Source organism: Epinephelus fuscoguttatus, linkage group LG11 (assembly GCF_011397635.1).
Source record: "Epinephelus fuscoguttatus linkage group LG11, E.fuscoguttatus.final_Chr_v1".
In the NCBI taxonomy this organism is placed as follows: domain Eukaryota; kingdom Metazoa; phylum Chordata; class Actinopteri; order Perciformes; family Serranidae; genus Epinephelus; species Epinephelus fuscoguttatus.
Window position 1 is genome coordinate 21,642,000 of NC_064762.1, and position 19,730 is coordinate 21,661,729.

A 19,730-nucleotide genomic window follows, 5' to 3' on the forward strand; every position below is an offset into this window, starting at 1 on the left:
GCAGAGAGATAAAGATGTGCAGAGCGGTAATCTGCAAGATCTTACCTTCAGGCTCTCTGCAACACCGGAGTGGTCAACCCGAGGAAGTGGCAGATTTTATACACAACGAGAAACATACACAGAGCTCAGTTTCCTTCCTTTGTGAGTTTGCACACACTGTTGCAATCTGGAGAGGGCACACAGAGCAGCTGGGGGTATCACAGTTTCTTTGAGGTGTGATGCCGTGTGCAGAAAGTTTCTTTGCAGCCCTGCTGAAGGTGTGATGGGCACGTAATAAAGAGTACAAGTCACAGGGTCATTGTAGAAGAGTTTTTATATGAAATTGTGTGTTTGACCGTTGTCGCTGTTTGTGACAATACAAAAAACCAAAGCTGTAATACATGTCGAACTTTTCTTATTTTCCACAAACTACCTGCTGACTTCCAGACAGCTGCTGTGAAGAGCAGACATAAAAAGACTAAAATTGTGTTGATCCCAGAAATAATTTCAACTGACACACACACACACACACACACACACACACACACACACACACACACAGATAGATTACTCGATGGGACTGCTGGGCTGCAGTTTTTCAACAGACAGCTGCACCTGACACTTCTGCTTCACCTGCAGAAAGTCACTCAAAACAGAACGACCACGAAGAGATGCAAAGCTACCAGAAAAGCCAGTAGCTACAGAGAGACACAGAATTACTAAAAAGAGATGCAAATTCACAAGGAGATACAAGACACCTCCACAGATGCAAAACATTAGACACAAAATGACGATGAAATACTTAAAACTACAATGAAGAGATATGAAGCAAAGAGACAAACAGTGACAACAAAGAGAAAACAAAATGACTACAAGGAGATACAAACTGACAAGGAGATGTGAAGTGCCTCCAGAGATGCAAAACAAGAAAGACACAAAACTATGACAAAGAGACACAAGACAATCATGAAGAGCTGCAAAATGAACACAAAAGACGTAAAACAAACACAAGTGGATGCAAAATTACCACAAAGCCACTCGAAAGAACTTCAAAGAGATGCACCTACAAAGATGCACACCCATAGAGACACAAAATGATGATAAAAGAAATGCAAAACGACCATAAGTTCAGATGAAAAGCTCCAAGACAGACAATGCACATGGCTACAAAGAGACGAAAACTGACAACAAAGAGAAAACAGAATGACTACAAAGAGATGCAAAACGCCTCCAAAGGTGCAAAGACACAAAACTACAATAAAAGAGACACAGGACAATCATGAAGAGATTCAAAATGACCAGAAAAGACATTCTTGGCTACGAAAAGAGAAAAAAACTACTACAGAAAGATGCAAAACAAACACAAAGGGTCAAAAAATAACAACAAAGGGGCTTAAAAGAACTTCAGAGAAGATGCAAAACATTAGACACAAAACTACAGTAAAAGAGACACAAGACAATCATACAGAGAGACACAAATAGAGAAAACTACAACAAAGATATGCAAAATGCAACCAGAGATGTAAAACTACAGAGTGATGCTAAATAAACACAAAAAGATGTAAAACAAATACAAATAGATGCAAAACGACCACGAAGAGTCACAAAATGACAAGTGAGGGGCTCGAAACAACTTCAAAGTAATGGAAAACATTAGACTAAACTACGATAGAAGACACACAGGACAATCATAGAGATGCAAAATGACCACAAAAAGACGTAAACTACAACAAAGAGATGCAAAATGCAACCAGAGATGTAATACAACTAGAGAGAGATGCTAAATGAACACAAAAAGACGTGAAACAAACAGAAATAGATGCAAAGCTACTACAAAGAGTCACAAAATGACAACAAAGGAGCTGGAAAAACTTCAAAGAAGATGCAAAATAACCACAGAAAGACACAAAACAACTTTAAAATGAACTGCTTTCAGTTTGTGTGGTGCTTCTACAGTACGTAGTACAGCTGTAACTAATGATTATTTCACGGTCTATTAATTTGCTGATTATTTCCTTGATTAATCAATTACTACATTGGTCTATAAAATCTCAGAGGATGGTGAAAAATGGCTCTGAGTGTTTCCCAAAGTCCCAGATGACGTCCTCAGTTTACTTTCACAGAGGAGTAAAGACACCAGATAATATTCACATTTCAGAGGCTGGAATCACAGAGTTTTAACTTCCTTTTACTCAAACGGATTCATCGTTCGTTGGCCATTCATTTAACTGGCAGCTAACTGATAAAGTGTTGCAGCTCTACTGTGTAAGGGAAGTGGGATCTGTTTACTGTCTGTGGCTCAGAGTTGTCCCATAATCCATCCACGCACACACGCACGCACGCACGCACACACACACACACACACACACACACACACTCAAGAATTGAAAACTTATTTCCTAAATGTCATCAACCAAACCAAAAATTTACAAAACATTAAAACCACTGTTCAGCAAAACTGATTCTTTCCTTAAATTCTCACATCGAGTGTTTTTTCTGGCTCCTACAGCCGGTTCTCCAGATGCGAGGCAGCGGACACAAACGTTTCCAGATTGTCATGTGTTTCTTGAAGTGCCTCTGCCAATAAAAGCAACTGCAGTATAAATAGATTCTTCTTCCATCAATAAATGTTTCTTTTCCCTCTTATTTTGTTCCCATCTGAGGAAATGCTTTGGAGCCACTCAGCAGACGTGACGGCGTCTTTGGGTCGGAGCTCCGGAGGCTCGTTTACAAAAATGCCCTGTGAATGTTCTCTATAAAATCATTTATAAAAACATCATCAAAAACAAATATACAGCTATCACACATTGATTTGAGGAGGAATGAGAAATATCATAAAAAAGTGGATGGAACTTGAAGTTGGGAGCAATTTGTTTTGAACACGTCGTTAACTGTGTCCACGTGGACAGAGGCCTGCTGTGCAGACCAATATGGCTTCCTATTGGGTTTAATAATATCTCTGATGTTAAGCAGTCTGTAGAAACGTCTTGAGTTGTAGCGTCTCTTCCACTGATATCCTGTCGTGGTAGAAGCTGAGTCCACTCAGGTGCTCGATGTCTCGGACTCGCGCTGTGTGGAACTTCATCCAATCCTCCACCCATGACAAGTCCGACCCGCTCTGAAGGGAGAAGAGAGAGGAGACAGAGTGATCTGTCAGCAGGTTTTGACGCAGGTAGGCTGACGTGTAAACGAGCAGGAGAGGAATCAGCAGTGTTACTCACAGGGCAGCTCTCCGTGTGGTCAGGCCTGTTGGGCAGGATGAAGGACCTGGCCTGCAGCGGACCCTCGCAGTTAACAGGACTGAAGGTCGAGTTCCCACAGCTGGTCAGGATCAGGAAGAAATGTGTCGGGATGGGAGCTTCGTTCCTGGACAAACATGAGATCACAGGGTTTTAGAAACTGCCGCCTCCTTTCTATAAAGCTCTCCCTTTAACTTATGTTTACAGAGAAAAGGAACTTAACACTTATAAAACCTACAATGAGGAGGACACTACTCCCAGTCTCAAACAATTTACCTGCTAGAGCCAACACAAAGTATCTTTATAAAACACTATTTATTAAGAGATTAATACTCAAACACTCAGATAATCTCTTCATACAGACTGTGTGGGTGTCGTCGCAGATTTGGTGTGGTTGCTAAATCCTGGTATGTGCAGCAGAGAAAAACAAAACTAGAGACAATGTTGTGATGGGATCACAGTGATCCAGCCAGGGACGTAAAGTGGAGGGCCAGTGGCTCCTTCCCTACTTCCTATTTCCCTATACGAATTTACAATTCCTAGGATAGTGCAAGGCTAATCAGCAAAGGCAGGGACACACTCTTTGACACCATGGAAGCTATGGGGTATGACATATGAGCAATGTAACTGGAGCTGCTGATTTTGGAGGGTTACAGCAGTTGGCGCTAGAAATAAAGGAACAGTGTCTGTTCAGGTGCTCATTAGGTGCAGTCTTGCCCTGACAGAACTTTTGAGTATGCGCGAATTGTGGCTGATAAACAACAGAATGCTTGCATATAGGAAGCATTTGTTTATGGTCTTTTAATACAGACTTTTTTTTTAACTAAAGAATGATAATTCTCACCCATATCTTTACTTAACATACGAAAAAATATTCCAGCCCAAAGCCAACTGTGGACACCTCAGTGAAACGAATCAATCATCCTCTACGTTCTCTGACAGTGCACCACTGATTGAGCCTTTCAGGAAGTGCAGACTAGATTTAACAGTGCATGTGTTGTATTCTATCGGTATGACGTGATACAATGCCATGCTTCTCCTCTTTTTTACCTCCTTGGGATGGTGAAGGCATGACTGACCCTACTCTCCTGCTGATTGGGCGAAAGTAGTGGGATTGGTTAGGGTAAGAGTGTCAGGGTAAGCCAAACACAGGCAGAGTGAGGCAGAGTAGGGCAGGTTATGCCCTCACCATCCTAGGAAACATAAATTGCCCCCTCTACTCCCAGTGTCCTTGCTTGGACCACAACCATCTTCAAACTCGGCCTTTATCCTCATCTCAACCACAAACCTGTGAAGTTCTCATGACTGCATCTTGCATGGTAACGCTATCGTTACGACAAATCTGTCAACAAACACACACACACACACACTTGAAACAGCTTCTGTGGTTGGTCTTGCTACAGTCGGTGCCACCAGGACCACATTTTGCCATGACGACACACACACACACACACACACACACACACACTGACTCACAAGGTGAAAATAATACCAGCCGTTGTGACACTGTTGTGGCTGGTAAAAATACAGAAATCTCTTGTGTGAATTAACCTGAAACTTTTGCAACTTAGTCAGAAAACTGTTCATGTATGAAGTCATTGCTCACTGTAAGAAGATGATTGAGAAAGATTCTAACAATTGTCAGTTACTGGTAAACAGTATCACCAGTTAAAGTGAGAGCCAACCCCAGATTTACTCTGTTTTGGAACAAGCTTTGTCTGCTTGGCGTTTCACCTCACTATATTTCTGTATTTTTTCAGCACTGTGTCAGGGATTGCCACCTGGTCACTACTTCTTTGTAAAGTTCTGACCTCACCTGCAAGCTGGCACAGAAATGTCCTGAGCGCAATAAGATGAAAATAAGAAAATGCAGGCAGAGGGCAGAGTCTCTGCAGATAAATACACCATTGGAGTGTGGAATAATCAGTGTGTGGTGTGTAAAAGAAGCATAAATACTTAAAGACCTCAAATTTTGATAAATTAAGACACTGCAAAACAAAATTCAGAGTATTTTGACAATAAATTGCATCTGTTTTTATGCATGTTGCATCTGTGGATACCTATTTACAAAGACAATGCACATTCCTCTATAATCCATGTTGGAATGTCTCTAACAAAATGAATTCAAACCTATATTGCTCACTTATTATTTTAAGGACAACTGATTGAAAAGCCGGAACAATCAGTTGATTAACAGGAAATTAACTATTGTTAATTATTATTGTTTTAATCATTTGTTTAAGCAAATTAATTGACAAAGTGTGCATCTCTGACTTACCCTGTAGGTGCTTCGAGTGCATCAACATTTCCATCGTAGTCCTTATCAAATATCGGCCCACTGATGACGTTGACTCCGTTCAGCTGTTGTGAATATTTTGGAAGCAGGACATCATGGACGTGGGTCCAAACATCTGTGGTTGAGAATAATACACATAAGAACTTTGAAGTTCTCCAAAAAATACACCACTGATACTGTGGTTTATAGAGAGAAGTGAGTGACTACATCATTACAGGTTAAATTTGAAAGGAATAATCCACCCACCAGCACCTCTGAAGTTCAGTAATTAACAAGTTCTATCTTGGTATGTTTTTATGTGTTATTGATGTGCTGACTGCCCTACAAAGGCAAACTGCTGTAACTACAGGTTTGGTCAAAACTGAGTTATGACAGATATGAAGCCTTTGGATATCTGTTCTGTCTTGTGACAAAATTTCCTGCTTCAATCCACGGAAAATATAAAAGAACCTAAGGTCATGGCATCACTGACAATGTCTTGAATTTTCCATTGGAGCCAGAGTTTGGTGGTAACCCCTGTCGTCTCCCATATAATGATGGGCAGAGCCATGATCTGTCTGGAGCCCAATAACAAGGAAAACAAACACTGAAATAAAAAATGCAAGTTAACATCACTTAATGTGAATTTTTTAATCTGATGGAAGGATTTTTCAGTCACAGTTGAAACAATGAAGATATAAGTTATAGTGTGATTTGCGCCGCCCCACTGACTTCAGTAGAACTGACACCAAAGCCTGGCTCTTCGAACGCTGTTACTGACATCATGACCTTTCCTTCTTTTATATTTTCATTGGTTTTCCAGAGATATTAGGGTGTAAAAATTGTAGTAACTACAAAATCAAGCCAAAACCCAAGGTAAACTGCAGTGAATGTAGATACTGTGCTCTGCTTTGGGTTCCCAGAGATCTGGGATTCTGTCGGGGCCTAGGAAAACTGCCTTAACTTTTTACGGTGGATGGTGAACGTGAAAATGAAACAAAATATTTGATAATCAGCAATGAAGATGATGATGATGTAAGATAATCTCAATTTAGATGAAGTAAATAACAACAAAATAATACTTGAGGGTTATTACTTTACAACAGACATCTGTTAATGAAACAAACTGAATCTAGTGAGAAAAGAAAACATTTTTCCTCATATTGAAAAATATATGACACTTAAACTGTGGTAACTGCAGTTTGCTTTTGCATTACCTATATAACTATTTAGGGTAATAGAAAGGCAGTACCGTACCTACAAACCTAGTGCATTTTTGGGGTCATAGGTCACATCACTGATAATGTTTTTTAGACATAAAAATGACTTTATGAATACCTATTTAACAAGTGCATTATCACTTTTATACATATGACACATTTGGCTGGGCAGTCAAAAACTTTGATTTGATTTATCTCAGTTTCAGTGTTAGTGTAGTTACTGTGGTTAGCCTTTGTGGGGCAGTATTATGTAAGGGATATTTATTAATTTTATCATGTCAATTTATGTAATATGTTTTTATTGCTTTGTTTTAGTCAATAAACTAACCTACAGGTTCACACAGTGTAGAAACAGAGATAAGCCACCAGGGGGCAGCATCTATAAATCCATATACGCTTCCAACAAACATACAGTATTTGGACGGGGGTTTCCTTCCAATGGGACCTCATCTTACTTTACTACCAGGAGAGAGTTTCCATTTATAGTGTGGGTGGTCCCAGTGGAAACCCGACCAGAGCTACATTTTCTGCAACGCTCAGCTTTTCAATACATTAATCACCCACCACAATCTACAAGTTTCAACAAAAGCATGCCTCATCTGTGCATCACAGTCACCAAATGCAGCCACACACCCAAATATTTTCACCTCTGACCCAGGTGGTTTTGTAATGCTGTGTAGTGCTGTGAGTGCAGACTTACTCCTCAGCAGAATTAAGCAACACATCTGGGCAAAAGAACAAAAATTAAGAGAATAAACAAACACTTATCCAATGTATAACAAAGATTACTTAACACACAAAGACTCGTTTCATGTGTGGTCCCATCCACTGTCTCTTTAGAGCACTGTGTGGTGGATCAGACAGTAAAATGAATGTTATTGTGAATAAAACTGTGGTGTCTACAGAAGGATGGCAGGAGGATTAACTCTGGAGAAGTTCCACCAACTAAACCTTTAATTGAGTTTAGAGAAAAGGGTTTAACTAAATTAAAGTACAGTAGTCCCATATAATCACAGCGGTTAGATCTTTGGACTCCTGTTATGTGTATTTAAGAACCAAAAGTATAGCCTGTTTTTAGAAGAAAAAAGTATAATATTGAGCAATAAAAACGGCTCACGAGAACGGGCAAACCACAATACCTGCCCTCGGAAAAGTTGAGTGTTTTTACACACACAACAGAGCGTGACATAACGTCTAGTTGTGATCCAGAGTATCTCTTGAGTTCACTAGTTAATTAAACTGTTCACCTCTCGCTCAGCTCAAAAGCTCTCATTCAGTTGTCGAGTGTGGAATTAAATTTTTAACTCATGCATCACCATGATTCGCAATTCCAGCTTTGGTTGCAGCCATAAAAACCAAGAGCCGATACATACTTGGACGAATGACTCACCTTTAAATGCAGGGAACATTGGTGCCATGTTGCTCGTGATTAGAGAGTCTGTCATGGGTCCGTTGGCACTCAGATCTATAGAGAGAAAATGACAAGTGAGGAAAAACTTAATGTGTTTGGAATTTGGGTATAAACACAAACTGCATGTTGTAAAAGTCTGATGTGTGCTGTGAAAAGAGGGAATAAAGATTGACTGTCTAAAAACTAATCTACACATGTTGGTGGAGCTAAACACAAAGAGGTAAAGTCAATTATGGCTGCAATTAGATGATTAGACGATGTCACCAAATGGATTGTGTTGTCTCACCAACATATAAACTCAAAATATTCAATTTACAATAATGTAAAAGTAAGAAAATATGCAAATGCACATGATACAGACACTGGAATTAGAAAAGAAAGGGCTTTTTTTGCTTGAAAAATGATTAATCACCTGTCAAAATAGCTGCAGATTAATTTTCTGATGACAGATTAATTGGTTAATCAACTAATCGTTAAGCTCCAAAATCTTTAAACTGCACAACCTTTCAACCAGAGCCACGAGGAAAATAAAACCACTCAATTTGGTGAGTCCACCTTTGTCACAGCTGTTGGGGAGTGTCTACTTCTCTTTTTCATTCTGTCACTTTCCTTTCTGGAGCTACCTGACACCTGAATCTCATTAAAAATGCAGTGAATACACTTCGTCTCTATTAGGAGGGGGGGACACTCTTTACCTTTGCACACTAAAAGCACGGGTGCATTTTAACATGAGAATGTGGCTCTGAAACATGTCAGCTTGAATTCAACACCCGGCTGGGGACGGCATGCTGTGACTCCCTCCACCACATACATACATACATACACACTCGCTAACACACACACACACACACACACACACACACTCACTTGGGGGATGCAGCAGGCCGAAGGACAGAGTGGGGTCACTTCTGTAGCGCAGACACAGCTGGCTGTTGGCCGGTGGGATGCGTACGTCAGCACGAACACACTCCTCCGCCTCTGGGCTCAGGGTCTGGATTTTGGTCTGAGAGAGAAGATCAGTCAGTTGTCAGTGAGTGAGTGTTGTGTAAGATCACTTGGCTTGGGTTTGCGTCGCCCGCGTATATGGGTCAGCGAGGGCACTGCACTGTTTCTGTTTGCAGAGCACTCGAAAAACTTGCTCACTCCCCTCCCCCCTTGTAGCAACACTTTATTGTAGGGCTCCTCTCTTCCAAATAATTTTCCTTATAAGGTTGAAGTTTGGTTAAACTGTTAAACTTCCAATTAATTGATTCCAATCATCTGAGCATTTAAATGAGCTCTATACAACATTCAGAGCATTCACATATCAGCAAACACCTATTTGCTACATAAAGATATAGCGGAGTAATGGTTTCCTGAGCAGAGAATGAAGCCACACTCTTCTGTGTGTGTGTGCTGTAATCATAGCTTCTCTGTTTGTTGTTGTGTTGACAGTCCAGCTGCGCGTGCATGTAAATCCCTGTGTGTTTCTGTGTGTGTGTATCCCATTGGCTGGCTAACCACTGCCGCTCTACACCGGTGTTTATCACTGGTATTGGGACAGTGGGGTTATTGAAGCATGGCGCTCCCCTATGGTTCCCCCCAGGTTAACAATTTTAACTCTGTCAGCACTGTTTCTGTTTTTAGCCTTGTTCACACTGTTAGCACAGTTTGCTGCTGGCTGGCTCAGCTGCCTCCATGTTGAGAGCTGTGTGCAGACAACACCTCCTCCTTTTGCTCAGTGAACAACATGTTAGATGAACAAGCAACAAATATAAGTGTTTACAACTTGTAAGGCTGTACTTAGCAAGCTTAGTTCTTCAATCGTTCTTTCATAACAAAAAATTAAAACAAACCAAAAAAAAAAGACAATGTATATGACTCATACTAAAGTAATCCCTCTCAATCATCAATCTCAACCCAGTACAAGTGTGTGGCAGTGTATTTTTCTGCAGAGACTTAAAAGTGAATAAGAGAGAGAATAAAAGTGTAGCAACCAGCTGCCAGACCAAAGCAACCAAGAGGAAGCTACAAAAATAGCAGACACTGCTCCAAAGAAATGCAAATATAGTGAGGTGAAACACAGTGTGGTTACAGCTAGGGTTGCCTTTCACTTCTGCAGGTGATACCGTTTACAGTGCCAAAATGCCTGCATAGTATACTAAACTCAAAAACACAAATATGAACTTCATGGTGGCACTAAAGGGAAAAGTTGGGGGATCAGCAGAGTCATTAGGATTCATTCTCTAGGGACCATGAATGTCTGTAGAAAACATTCATGGCAATCCATCAAATAGTTTACTACGGACCAGTATCGCCACTGACACTGCTAGCATGGCAAAAACTGCAAAATGTGTTAACAGCCAAGCATGAATTCTAAATCAGTGGGGATTACACCGTTCAGCCAAAACATTAAAACCACTGACTGCTGAAGTGATTGACACTGATCATTTTGTTACAATGCACGGGGGGCGCACTCTCTGATGGCAGTGTGCCCCACCAGACAGGACAATGCTCCATGCCACACCACAGAAACTCCTCAGGAATGGCCTGGGGGACATAACTAAGAGCTCAAGACCTCAACCTGGCCTCCAAATTCCCCAGATCCCAATCCAATTGAACATCCATTGGGCATGCTGGTACCTTACCTCACAACCCACAGGACTCAAAGGATCTGTCGACAATGCCTCAGTGCCAGACAACACAGGACACCCACAGAGGTCCTGTCTCCGTGCCTCGACAGGTCAGAGGCCCCACCGTAGATCGGACTTTGCTCTGGCCTGTCGAGGCCCGGACAAAGGACCTCTGGGGCACTGGTTTGTCCCATAGATGCTTGATCAGATTGGGTTCTGGGGTATTTGAAAGCTAGATCAATGCCTTGGGCTCTTTGTCATGTTCCTTGGAGCATTCCTGAGCAGTTTCTGCAGTTGGGGCATTGCCTTGCTGCAGGGACTACTGCCATCAGGAGTACTGTTGCAATGAGTGGGGGTACGTGCGTGAAGGGGCATCCGCATAAAGGCCAGACCCAAAGAATTCCCAGCAGAACATTGAATTGTAATGAAACCATCAGTGTTCTTCACTTCACCCCTTCAAAGAACCAGTGTGCAGGATTTAGGGGGATCTATTAGCAGAAATATTCTTAGTAATGTTTTCATCAGTATATAATCATTTGGAAACTGAGAATGATTTGTTTGTTAGCTTAGAATGAGCCATTTATATATCTACATGGGGAGTGGCTCCTCCTCATCAGAGCCTGCCATGTTTCTATAATAGCCCAGGACAACATTGGACAAATCAAACACTGGCTCTAGAGAGGGCTTTTCATACTTTAGAATTACCTGAAGGCCTCTATAGATTCTCTGTCTTGCTTGGAAAGGGAGTGGAGCGGGCGGAGGCGTATTTAGTTAGTTACAAGAGCTTTTCTTTTGACATTTCCATTTTTCCTATAAAAAGTACCAGTACTACCTTTGTGAAAATATTAGAAAATTACAGATTGGTTCTGTCCCTGATTGCAGACAGGAAAAAAGGATACAAAGCTATGCATATTTTCAAACACCCTGTAAGTACAAGAATAGAGATGTGCACTGTTCAGCAGCATGGCCTCATGCTTTCCATTGATTAATGGATTTTCTTGTGGGCAAACTAGCTTGAAGCTAGCTTTATATGGAGTTGTAAATTTGACAAGCTGTGAAATTGAAGTTTTCTGTGGGCGTACAAGTGGGCTGAGCGTAATACTGTATATTATGTTATGACTCATAAAAAAAAAAAAAAATCAAATTCTATCAAGCCAAGATGAACATAAAGCCTGAATGAAAACAAATCCTCCGTAGCTCCATCATTCAGACAGAATAACACAACAGTGTAAACCCTCCCGGGAATGTATCACTCTGCCTGAAGTCATGATTTACACTAAAGCTCAACCGCATAATGAGAAAGACAAGAAATGTTTGAGCCAACATGAGCACAGAAGATGAGTAACAGCTGCTTAGAGAAGACATTTAGATACTAAACAACCTCTTACAATCTCCTGCCATACCCCAATCACAGAAGAAATACAGCCGGCACAGCTCAACTGTACAGGCTATGTTTAGAGATGAAAGACAGCTCTGAGCAGCAGACTCACCAGAGGCTGGATGGTGTACGATACCCACAGGGGCATGAGGCGGTCTTTGCTGTACCCATTGAGGTAGTCCGATTGGTGGAGGAGACAAAAGGTTGCGTCTGGTTGGACGACCCGAGGGATGCCAAAGGGATGGTGGAGGCGACGTAAGCTGGCTTTAACACCTAAAAAGACAAAATGTATAAGAACCACATACTGTGTTTTCTGAATATCACCATAAATGCAAAGAAATATAAAAAGATACTCACTGGAATTAGTCGTCATGAGAGCTCTGTTCAAATCTATCTCCTGAAAAGAAACTGTTGTTAGTGTGCTTGTTGAACACATGAGAATGTACCACACTTTCGCCATTTAATATATGAAGACTGTGAATTTCAAAAGTTTCTGCACTGGTGTCAATTAAATTTTTTCTAAATACTGAAGTGTGGACTTCAGTATTGGACTGAGTCATCAGAGCAACGGCACACCAAATTTCGTAGCAATCCATTTTAAAGACATTTTATTAAAATCACAAATACCAAACTCAAAGTGACAGTAGAAGCAAAGTCTACAAGTAGGCCTCAATAACCTGTTAGCATGTACCTCTGCCTTGGTTTGTGATGCACAGGTGCACTGCAGTTCCTCAGCAGGAGTGGGGTCACTACCCTCACAGGGAGAGTCATGGGAGAGCTGAGCGGGGTGAACTGGCAGGTGGACAGGATGCTTCAGGAGATGGTTCAGACTGCCATGAGTCCCGTTGTTTGGAGCGGGACGAACACCGAGGAGATCTGGAGGAGAAAGAGAGAAAAAACTGTAACACACACTGGACGTACAGTAACGCAGCACATGTGATATTATAAGAAAATTTAAGGACAATTAACAACGTTAATGTCATAAATACAGCCATCATTACTGACAGTTAAAATAACATCTTATTCCATGGGTTCATCAAACAGTAGAGATACAAGGATTCAATGACACCAACACCAGTTGGGACAAGTACCTTAATGGCTTACACAGATTTCAAACTGCTATATTTAAAGGTCCAGTGTACAAGATTTAGGGGGATTTAGTGGCATCTAGTGGTGAGAATTGCAGACTGCAACTAGCTGACACTCATCCTGGTTAGATTTCCCTCAGAGTTCATTGTTCAGGAGGTTTTTACCGGAAGCCAAATATTTACAGAGTTCTCTTCCTCTCCAAAACAAACCGAAAGGTGATTCCTTATTTATTTTCCTTTTGTACTGTCTGCACCGTGGGGTCAATTCGTAGTGAGACGTTGTTTTGAAAACACTGAATAAAGCAGTTTACGGTCAAAAATCTGTGTTTTTAAAACACTGTCCAGTCTGTCACAGAGTTGTTGACTACTTTGTCCGACCATTGACTGTAAAACTAATAGCTATAGCTACCATGACGTCACCCACTGGTTTGGTGACTGTTGTTTTGAAGCTGTTGCAGTCTTGGTTTTTTGAGCCAGAAGTGACCATTTCTGGGCCAGAGGCTGGTGCTGTAGAGAAGCGAGAGGTGGATCTGACTGAGAAGTCGAGGTTACAGAAAGACAGCTTGCCACTAAAAGGGGCTTACCCTTAATTATACTTAACTTTACGCCTTAATAAAACATAAATAAATGACTTGTATAAAACTTTACCCCTGTACAGTTGTCACGAAGGGGTAAATTAGCTATAGAGACCAAAACCGTTTTTTGCACCAGGCTATAAACATGTTTATTTCTGCTGTAAAGTCGAGCATTTCAACATGGGGTCTATGTGGACTGATGGGCTTCTGGAGCCAGCCTCAAGTGGTCATTCAAAGAACTGCAGTTTTTGTCACTTCCATGTTGGCTTAATTTTTCAGCCCCAGAGGTTGCTGCTTGTGGCCAACATGAAAACACAAATGGCTCTCTCTAGAACCAGTGTTCGGAGTATATCAATGTAGATATGAATGCCTCATTCTAAGATAACAAAATTACAATGATTACTATTTTTAGGTGATTATACAGTAAAGAAAACACATTTATTATATTTATTCCATTTATGCCAATATATCCCCCTACACACTGGATCTTTAAGCTGAACAAAGAAAGAAAGTTGCCTTTACATGAGGTTTCTCTGTATCGTTCAGGGTGCTACCAGCCAGGAACAAATGCCCATCACACTCATATACAAGGCATTTTTCTTTTTAGTAGCAGTCCATATTTGAACCACATTACCTGAACAAATTATTTGGAGTGAAAAGGACGGTGAAAAATGAACCTGAACTGTCTGCTGTTAACATTTGTACTCTCAGTGTCATACATGTTTTGTGTGTTTCTCTCTGGTTCAAACACCTGGGTTAAACTGGGGATCTTCATGTGATTATGTTAGTTCCTGTTTCTTCTGAAATACGGTTGATGTGGTTGCTCTTTATTTCCTGCAGTTAAATTTTTAGAGGCACCAAACAACTGAAATTCAGTGCTGCAGAAAAGCATCTGTTTCCTCTCGTGATCCATGTTTAACAGTGTTGATGTATCTGTATCAGATGTGAGAGAAATGATGGCTACAGTTGAACCATGAAAATAAGGCCAAGGTTGTAACAAGACAACATTTTCCTTTCTTCATCCTGTCAGCAGTGCAACCTCACATGATGACAAAATGTCAGGATATGAGATTTGTACTTTTCATCTAACTTCTCGGCAAGAAGGTGAATAAGCTTATGTACCGAAATGTCGAGTTATTCCTTTAGATACTAAAAGAAAAACATAAAGAGCAGACGGACAGAGCACAGGTCACTTACCACACATCAGGTTATATAGTTCAATGTTTTCAAAAGGAGGCACAACAGTGTTTTCTTTCAATCCTGGACCATAGCCGATGAAGATCGCCTATGAAAAGTAGTTACACATTAACACACTGACATTCATTCATTTTTTTTTTTGGAGATGTATAGATACAAATGAGAGTGTACTGTGAACTATCCAAACAAAACAGCTTGTGCAATGGAAAGCTTCATTTAACCTCTGTCTGTAAATAGTATGTCAGTAATGTCAGTAAATATTTATAATTACCTATAACAGGGAAATGACCTTACATAACCTTGATGATTTAAGTTATGGTTTTTCAATTCTAGGACAGACATTGGTTGGGTGGATTTGGGATATTTACAGGTGAGTAAACTCTATTTCAAGCACACTTGACTCTGCTGTGAAGGCGCTTTTCTTAACTCACAGACCTTTTTTTTTTTTAGAGAAGTAAGCAGTCTTGTAAGCTAATTATACCAGGTCAAATACCAGTGTAAACCACGTCCGGAAACATACACTGACGTGTTGTGATGACTAACATGAAGGTGGGCAGACATAGACACATGTCCAATTTAAACAAACTCATTCCAAGGCAGACAACATGTAGGCGGAGAGCAACTTCTCACTGCTAGTGTAATTACTGTAGTCAAATACAGTTATAGAGCTACGCAGTATTTTTGTGTCTGTGCGTCATTTCACAGACAGTCATCTCACTTTGGTTTCATTCATAGCAAATACACAGATATCTTGCATTTAGGCTAACATATTGATTATTAAAACTAGAGACACTAACGGCCAATCAACGTTTAACGTTTATGTTAACACTGCACTCTAAGACTTAGTATAATAATAAATAACATCCCGAAAAGTGTTAGTCATTTACTTCTCTGCTACTTTCTCTTGTCTGAGCCAAATGTAACTGAAGCTGAAACACTTGTTCTTGAGTAAAATATCTTCACGCTCTCTTATGTATCGCTGTTTTCTGGAAGATCAGTTCAACCCCAAAATCAAAAATACATATATTCATGTTACCTGTAGTGCTATTTATCAGTCTAGATTGTTTTGGTCTGAGTTGCTGAGTGCTGGAGATATTAGCCATAGAGATGTCGGTCTTCTCTTGAATATACCACAACTAGATGGCACTCAGCTTGTGGTGCTCAAAGTGTTGAAAAAATACATTCGTAGAACTCATCAGCAAAGTCTCTTTCCAGAACATAAGACCCTGTTACTGAAGATAACCCACAGACCTTGTTGTGAGCAGTTTCATGTAGGAACTATTTTCTCTCTGCCAAACTAGACCCAACAACCGTTTCACCACGCAGAGAGAAGCATGCATCTACTGCTAGCTCACCTAGCACCTCTGAGCTAGCTAAGCTACATCTTGCACTGTCATAAGCAGAGACGAGAGAAGGCAGAGATCTCTACGGCCAATATCTCCAACACTCAGCAACTCTCTCTACAACAGTCTAGATTTAAAAGGGTGAACTGTCCCTTTAAGCTCTGCATATTGCAACAACATCCTACAAGTTAAGGATGAAAACTAGAAGAAGCTTTCAGGAGTCATCAGGCCTTCTGTCCTGCATTATGTTTTGTAATGTGAACGTGAGTTATCACACTTCCTGTTTTTTTTAACTGACCAGGATATCATGGCAAACATTTATCATGGCGGATGAACACACTGATCTCTCCTTCCTCTGACCTGCATGTTGGTGAAGAGGTTATCTGATCCATGGAATCCGCCAGTGCAGTATTTGAGCTCTCTGCTGTTTCTGTTGAACAGAAAGAGTTAAAAGTTAAAATAAAGGCAAAGACGGAGAGAAATAAACGTTGGAAGCCACATTTCATCCCAAATAACCTCAATTTCAGGGTCAGGCGAGTTTATTTCTATATAACCTATAAAGAGCAAGTTGTCATACTGCGACTACATTAGTGGACCGATTGAATTCTTCAGCCTGAAACAATTTCCATGATTACATGGTTGCTATCCATCAAAGAAGCTGTACAACTGCTCTCTAACATGCCATCCCTCATTCATTATAAATGATTGCTAACACTAATCACTGTGAATTCTTCAACTTCTGTGTGGCCAAAGAAACATTTCTTTTATCGTAAGACATTTGCATTCATTTCCATGACACCAACTGTACTATAATTCACATACAGTAAGACTGGCCAAGTCCTGACCAATTACTGAAATAGCTCTGGTATCTAGAACTGCATGTAAGCTAAATTGAGTCTTTCTTTATACTGTAAATCTGGTCTCTCAAGCATTCCAGTTTGATTCTGTGAAATGCAGTAACATTTTTTCATCACTGAAAGATATTTGACACATTACAGCAGCACCATGGCTACAGAAGTGCTACATATCGCGACATTTTAGTCCTTTACCAAGCTAAGGAACAGTCTTCATTTGTTATTGAACGTTGCCCTTTAATGTCAAGATTGACATGAAATTAAATGTACAGGTAGTTTTGCATCATTCCTGCACTTAAAATTACCCAATCAGCTCAAGGAATGTTACACAAAAATAACCAGTTATTTCAAATTAACATGCTTGGGCACCATGCTGTGTTGTGTTTCTCCTGACTTGGCTTTGCTTTGCTTCACTTCACTTCACTTTAATGCCCCGTGACCAGGGTCAGTGACATTATTTAAAAGTTCTGTTCCCAGTCAATTAGGAAGCTTATTGTGTTTGCAAGGCCAGCCTCTTCACTGGCTAGCAAGTGGGAAACAGATTTTTCTATTATCTAGTGTAATAAACAATAAGCTCTTACTGACCTTATGTTTTGGTCCTTTTGGCTATCTTTATGCTACAGGAAGTGGTTTGGATAGGGTTCTTATATGCATTTTTGAGACCTTTCAAAAAGAACCAGAGGCAATCAGAATATGTGTAACAAAATAATATTAGCACAGGTCTGACTGATTTTGGAGACCCTGTAGTTACTCCCTTCTCTTTGCCGATTTTCAACCAGCTTTGTATTAAAACAATGTGGGTAGTATGTGTACATGAACTGTGGTAAACTTCCCTCTACCTATCCAGTGCCTAAATATCCCTCCTCGCCCCCTTCCGTGAAACTCCGCTGGATGACGTAATTTACATAGTCGAGCAGAGTTTTGCTGGCTCTCAATCTGATGCTCGAACTACAGGCTGTACGTCCGCACTTTTGTATTGCCTGCCACCCATGCTGCCACTGCGTACACAAAGAGCATAGAAGAGGCTCAAGAGCCAGACCCACCCCTCTCAAACTCTGACCGAAATCAGATCTAACAATGAAACTAGGCACTGTAATAGCGAGAATTTGTGAACAGGAAGTGGGCACCATAATGTTCCCTGCAGAGCACGATCGGAGGCCAAAAAAACTGAGTTGCCTATCTCTCACCTCAAATGTATTCAGAAACATGTTTAAGCTTACTGTTTAACTTTAATACAAGATTGTTTGTTACCAGCCGGCCGCCATTGTTTCAAAAAGACATCTTCGCAGTCACCCACGAGCAGGAGCGTTTACTGGTCTGGTGCGGCAGAAAAACCTCTGCCTGATATGATATTATATACATATATATATATATATATATATATATTTTTTTTTTTTTTTACATATACATATATATATATATATATATATACATGATTTAATGTTGGGTTGAACTATGCCTTTATTAGGTTTACTCCCAGACAATACTGCTTTACCTAAGTCTTCTTGACAATGCACAGTTTAAGCAGCTGGCAGAAGTTTCCCTTGAGGGCTTTCTACCAGAAAAGTACCTCTTGTGTAAGGTTAGGAAACTTAAATCACCGCCTCATGGTTGTATGCCACTGCTAACCAGTTAAGTTGCAGTTACAGTTTACAAGCATATCTGTAAAAATATGGATGCTTCACACACATCTTCTCCCTGGCAGCACAGATCTATACAATCACCAGAGTTTCAAGGTGGACACCAGAGATTAGAATCACCAGTTCAGTAATTGACCAAATGTCTCCCCTTTTGTTCCTGAGTTATGATGTTGCGTAAAGTGGTTTTGTAAACGTAAAGACAGTGGACTAAGGGGTGACTTACAGTGCAGCCTGCCACCCTTCCTTCATGTAGAGGTGTCCTCTCTCTATGCGTTTGTTTTTAGCAAAGTGCATCCTTTTGGGGAGGTTTTCTTTGAGGTACGGCCTCATTGGCTGGTCAGAGGTCCTGCACTTCAGAACAGACACAGAAGAGGAGAATCAACACACAGCAGAGGGAGAATGGGATTGTTTGACGTGAGGCCAAGCAAGCAGATAATTTTTCATTCTTCTTATCAATACAAAAGTCACATTTGGAATACTTCGCATACCGACAGGTTCTTTATCAGGCCCTCATAGTCGACTGAGGAAAGAGACACAGGACAAGGTCAGCCACACTGGTTACAAACAAACTGACATTGAGCGATGCTGCAAAGCTGGAAACTGATGGGAACTCACAGGAAAAGAAATCCCCTGGGAGGGTATTTGGTCTGATGCGAGCAGCCGGACCTTGAATGACAGCAAAGCCAGTGTTGTCCACGTATGATGACACATATGAAGCTTTGTCACAGGAAGCCTCCTCCATGCCTGCAAAAAAAGAGAAAATATTAATTTGTCCTCGGTTTGTTTTGTAAACGGTGAAGCTGTAGGTTTGAATTTGTAAAGGTTTTACAAATGTAGCTATGATAGCGTGAAATGTGTGACGTTTGTGCACTGTATGTGCATGATTTATCTTGTTTTTGTCCACTGCTGATGTTGTTTC

General features: G+C 40.7%; 1 protein-coding gene across 1 annotated transcript in view; it reads right to left on the bottom strand.

Annotated features, from left to right (window-relative positions):
- Positions 1-295: 295 nt before the first annotated feature.
- The window catches only part of enpp1 (ectonucleotide pyrophosphatase/phosphodiesterase 1), a 38,121-nt gene continuing 18,686 nt past the window's right edge, over positions 296-19,730 (bottom strand). Inside the window, exons 11-23 of the mRNA XM_049589921.1 lie at positions 19,427-19,555; positions 19,300-19,331; positions 19,035-19,162; positions 16,678-16,747; positions 14,975-15,062; positions 12,806-12,990; positions 12,472-12,511; positions 12,227-12,387; positions 8,992-9,127; positions 8,104-8,178; positions 5,497-5,629; positions 3,201-3,345; positions 296-3,097 (exon numbers count right to left, since the gene is read on the bottom strand). Coding sequence (XP_049445878.1) covers positions 2,945-3,097; positions 3,201-3,345; positions 5,497-5,629; positions 8,104-8,178; positions 8,992-9,127; positions 12,227-12,387; positions 12,472-12,511; positions 12,806-12,990; positions 14,975-15,062; positions 16,678-16,747; positions 19,035-19,162; positions 19,300-19,331; positions 19,427-19,555 — 1,475 coding nt within the window. The 3' untranslated portion in view covers positions 296-2,944. The remainder of the gene's footprint in view (positions 3,098-3,200; positions 3,346-5,496; positions 5,630-8,103; positions 8,179-8,991; positions 9,128-12,226; positions 12,388-12,471; positions 12,512-12,805; positions 12,991-14,974; positions 15,063-16,677; positions 16,748-19,034; positions 19,163-19,299; positions 19,332-19,426; positions 19,556-19,730) is intronic.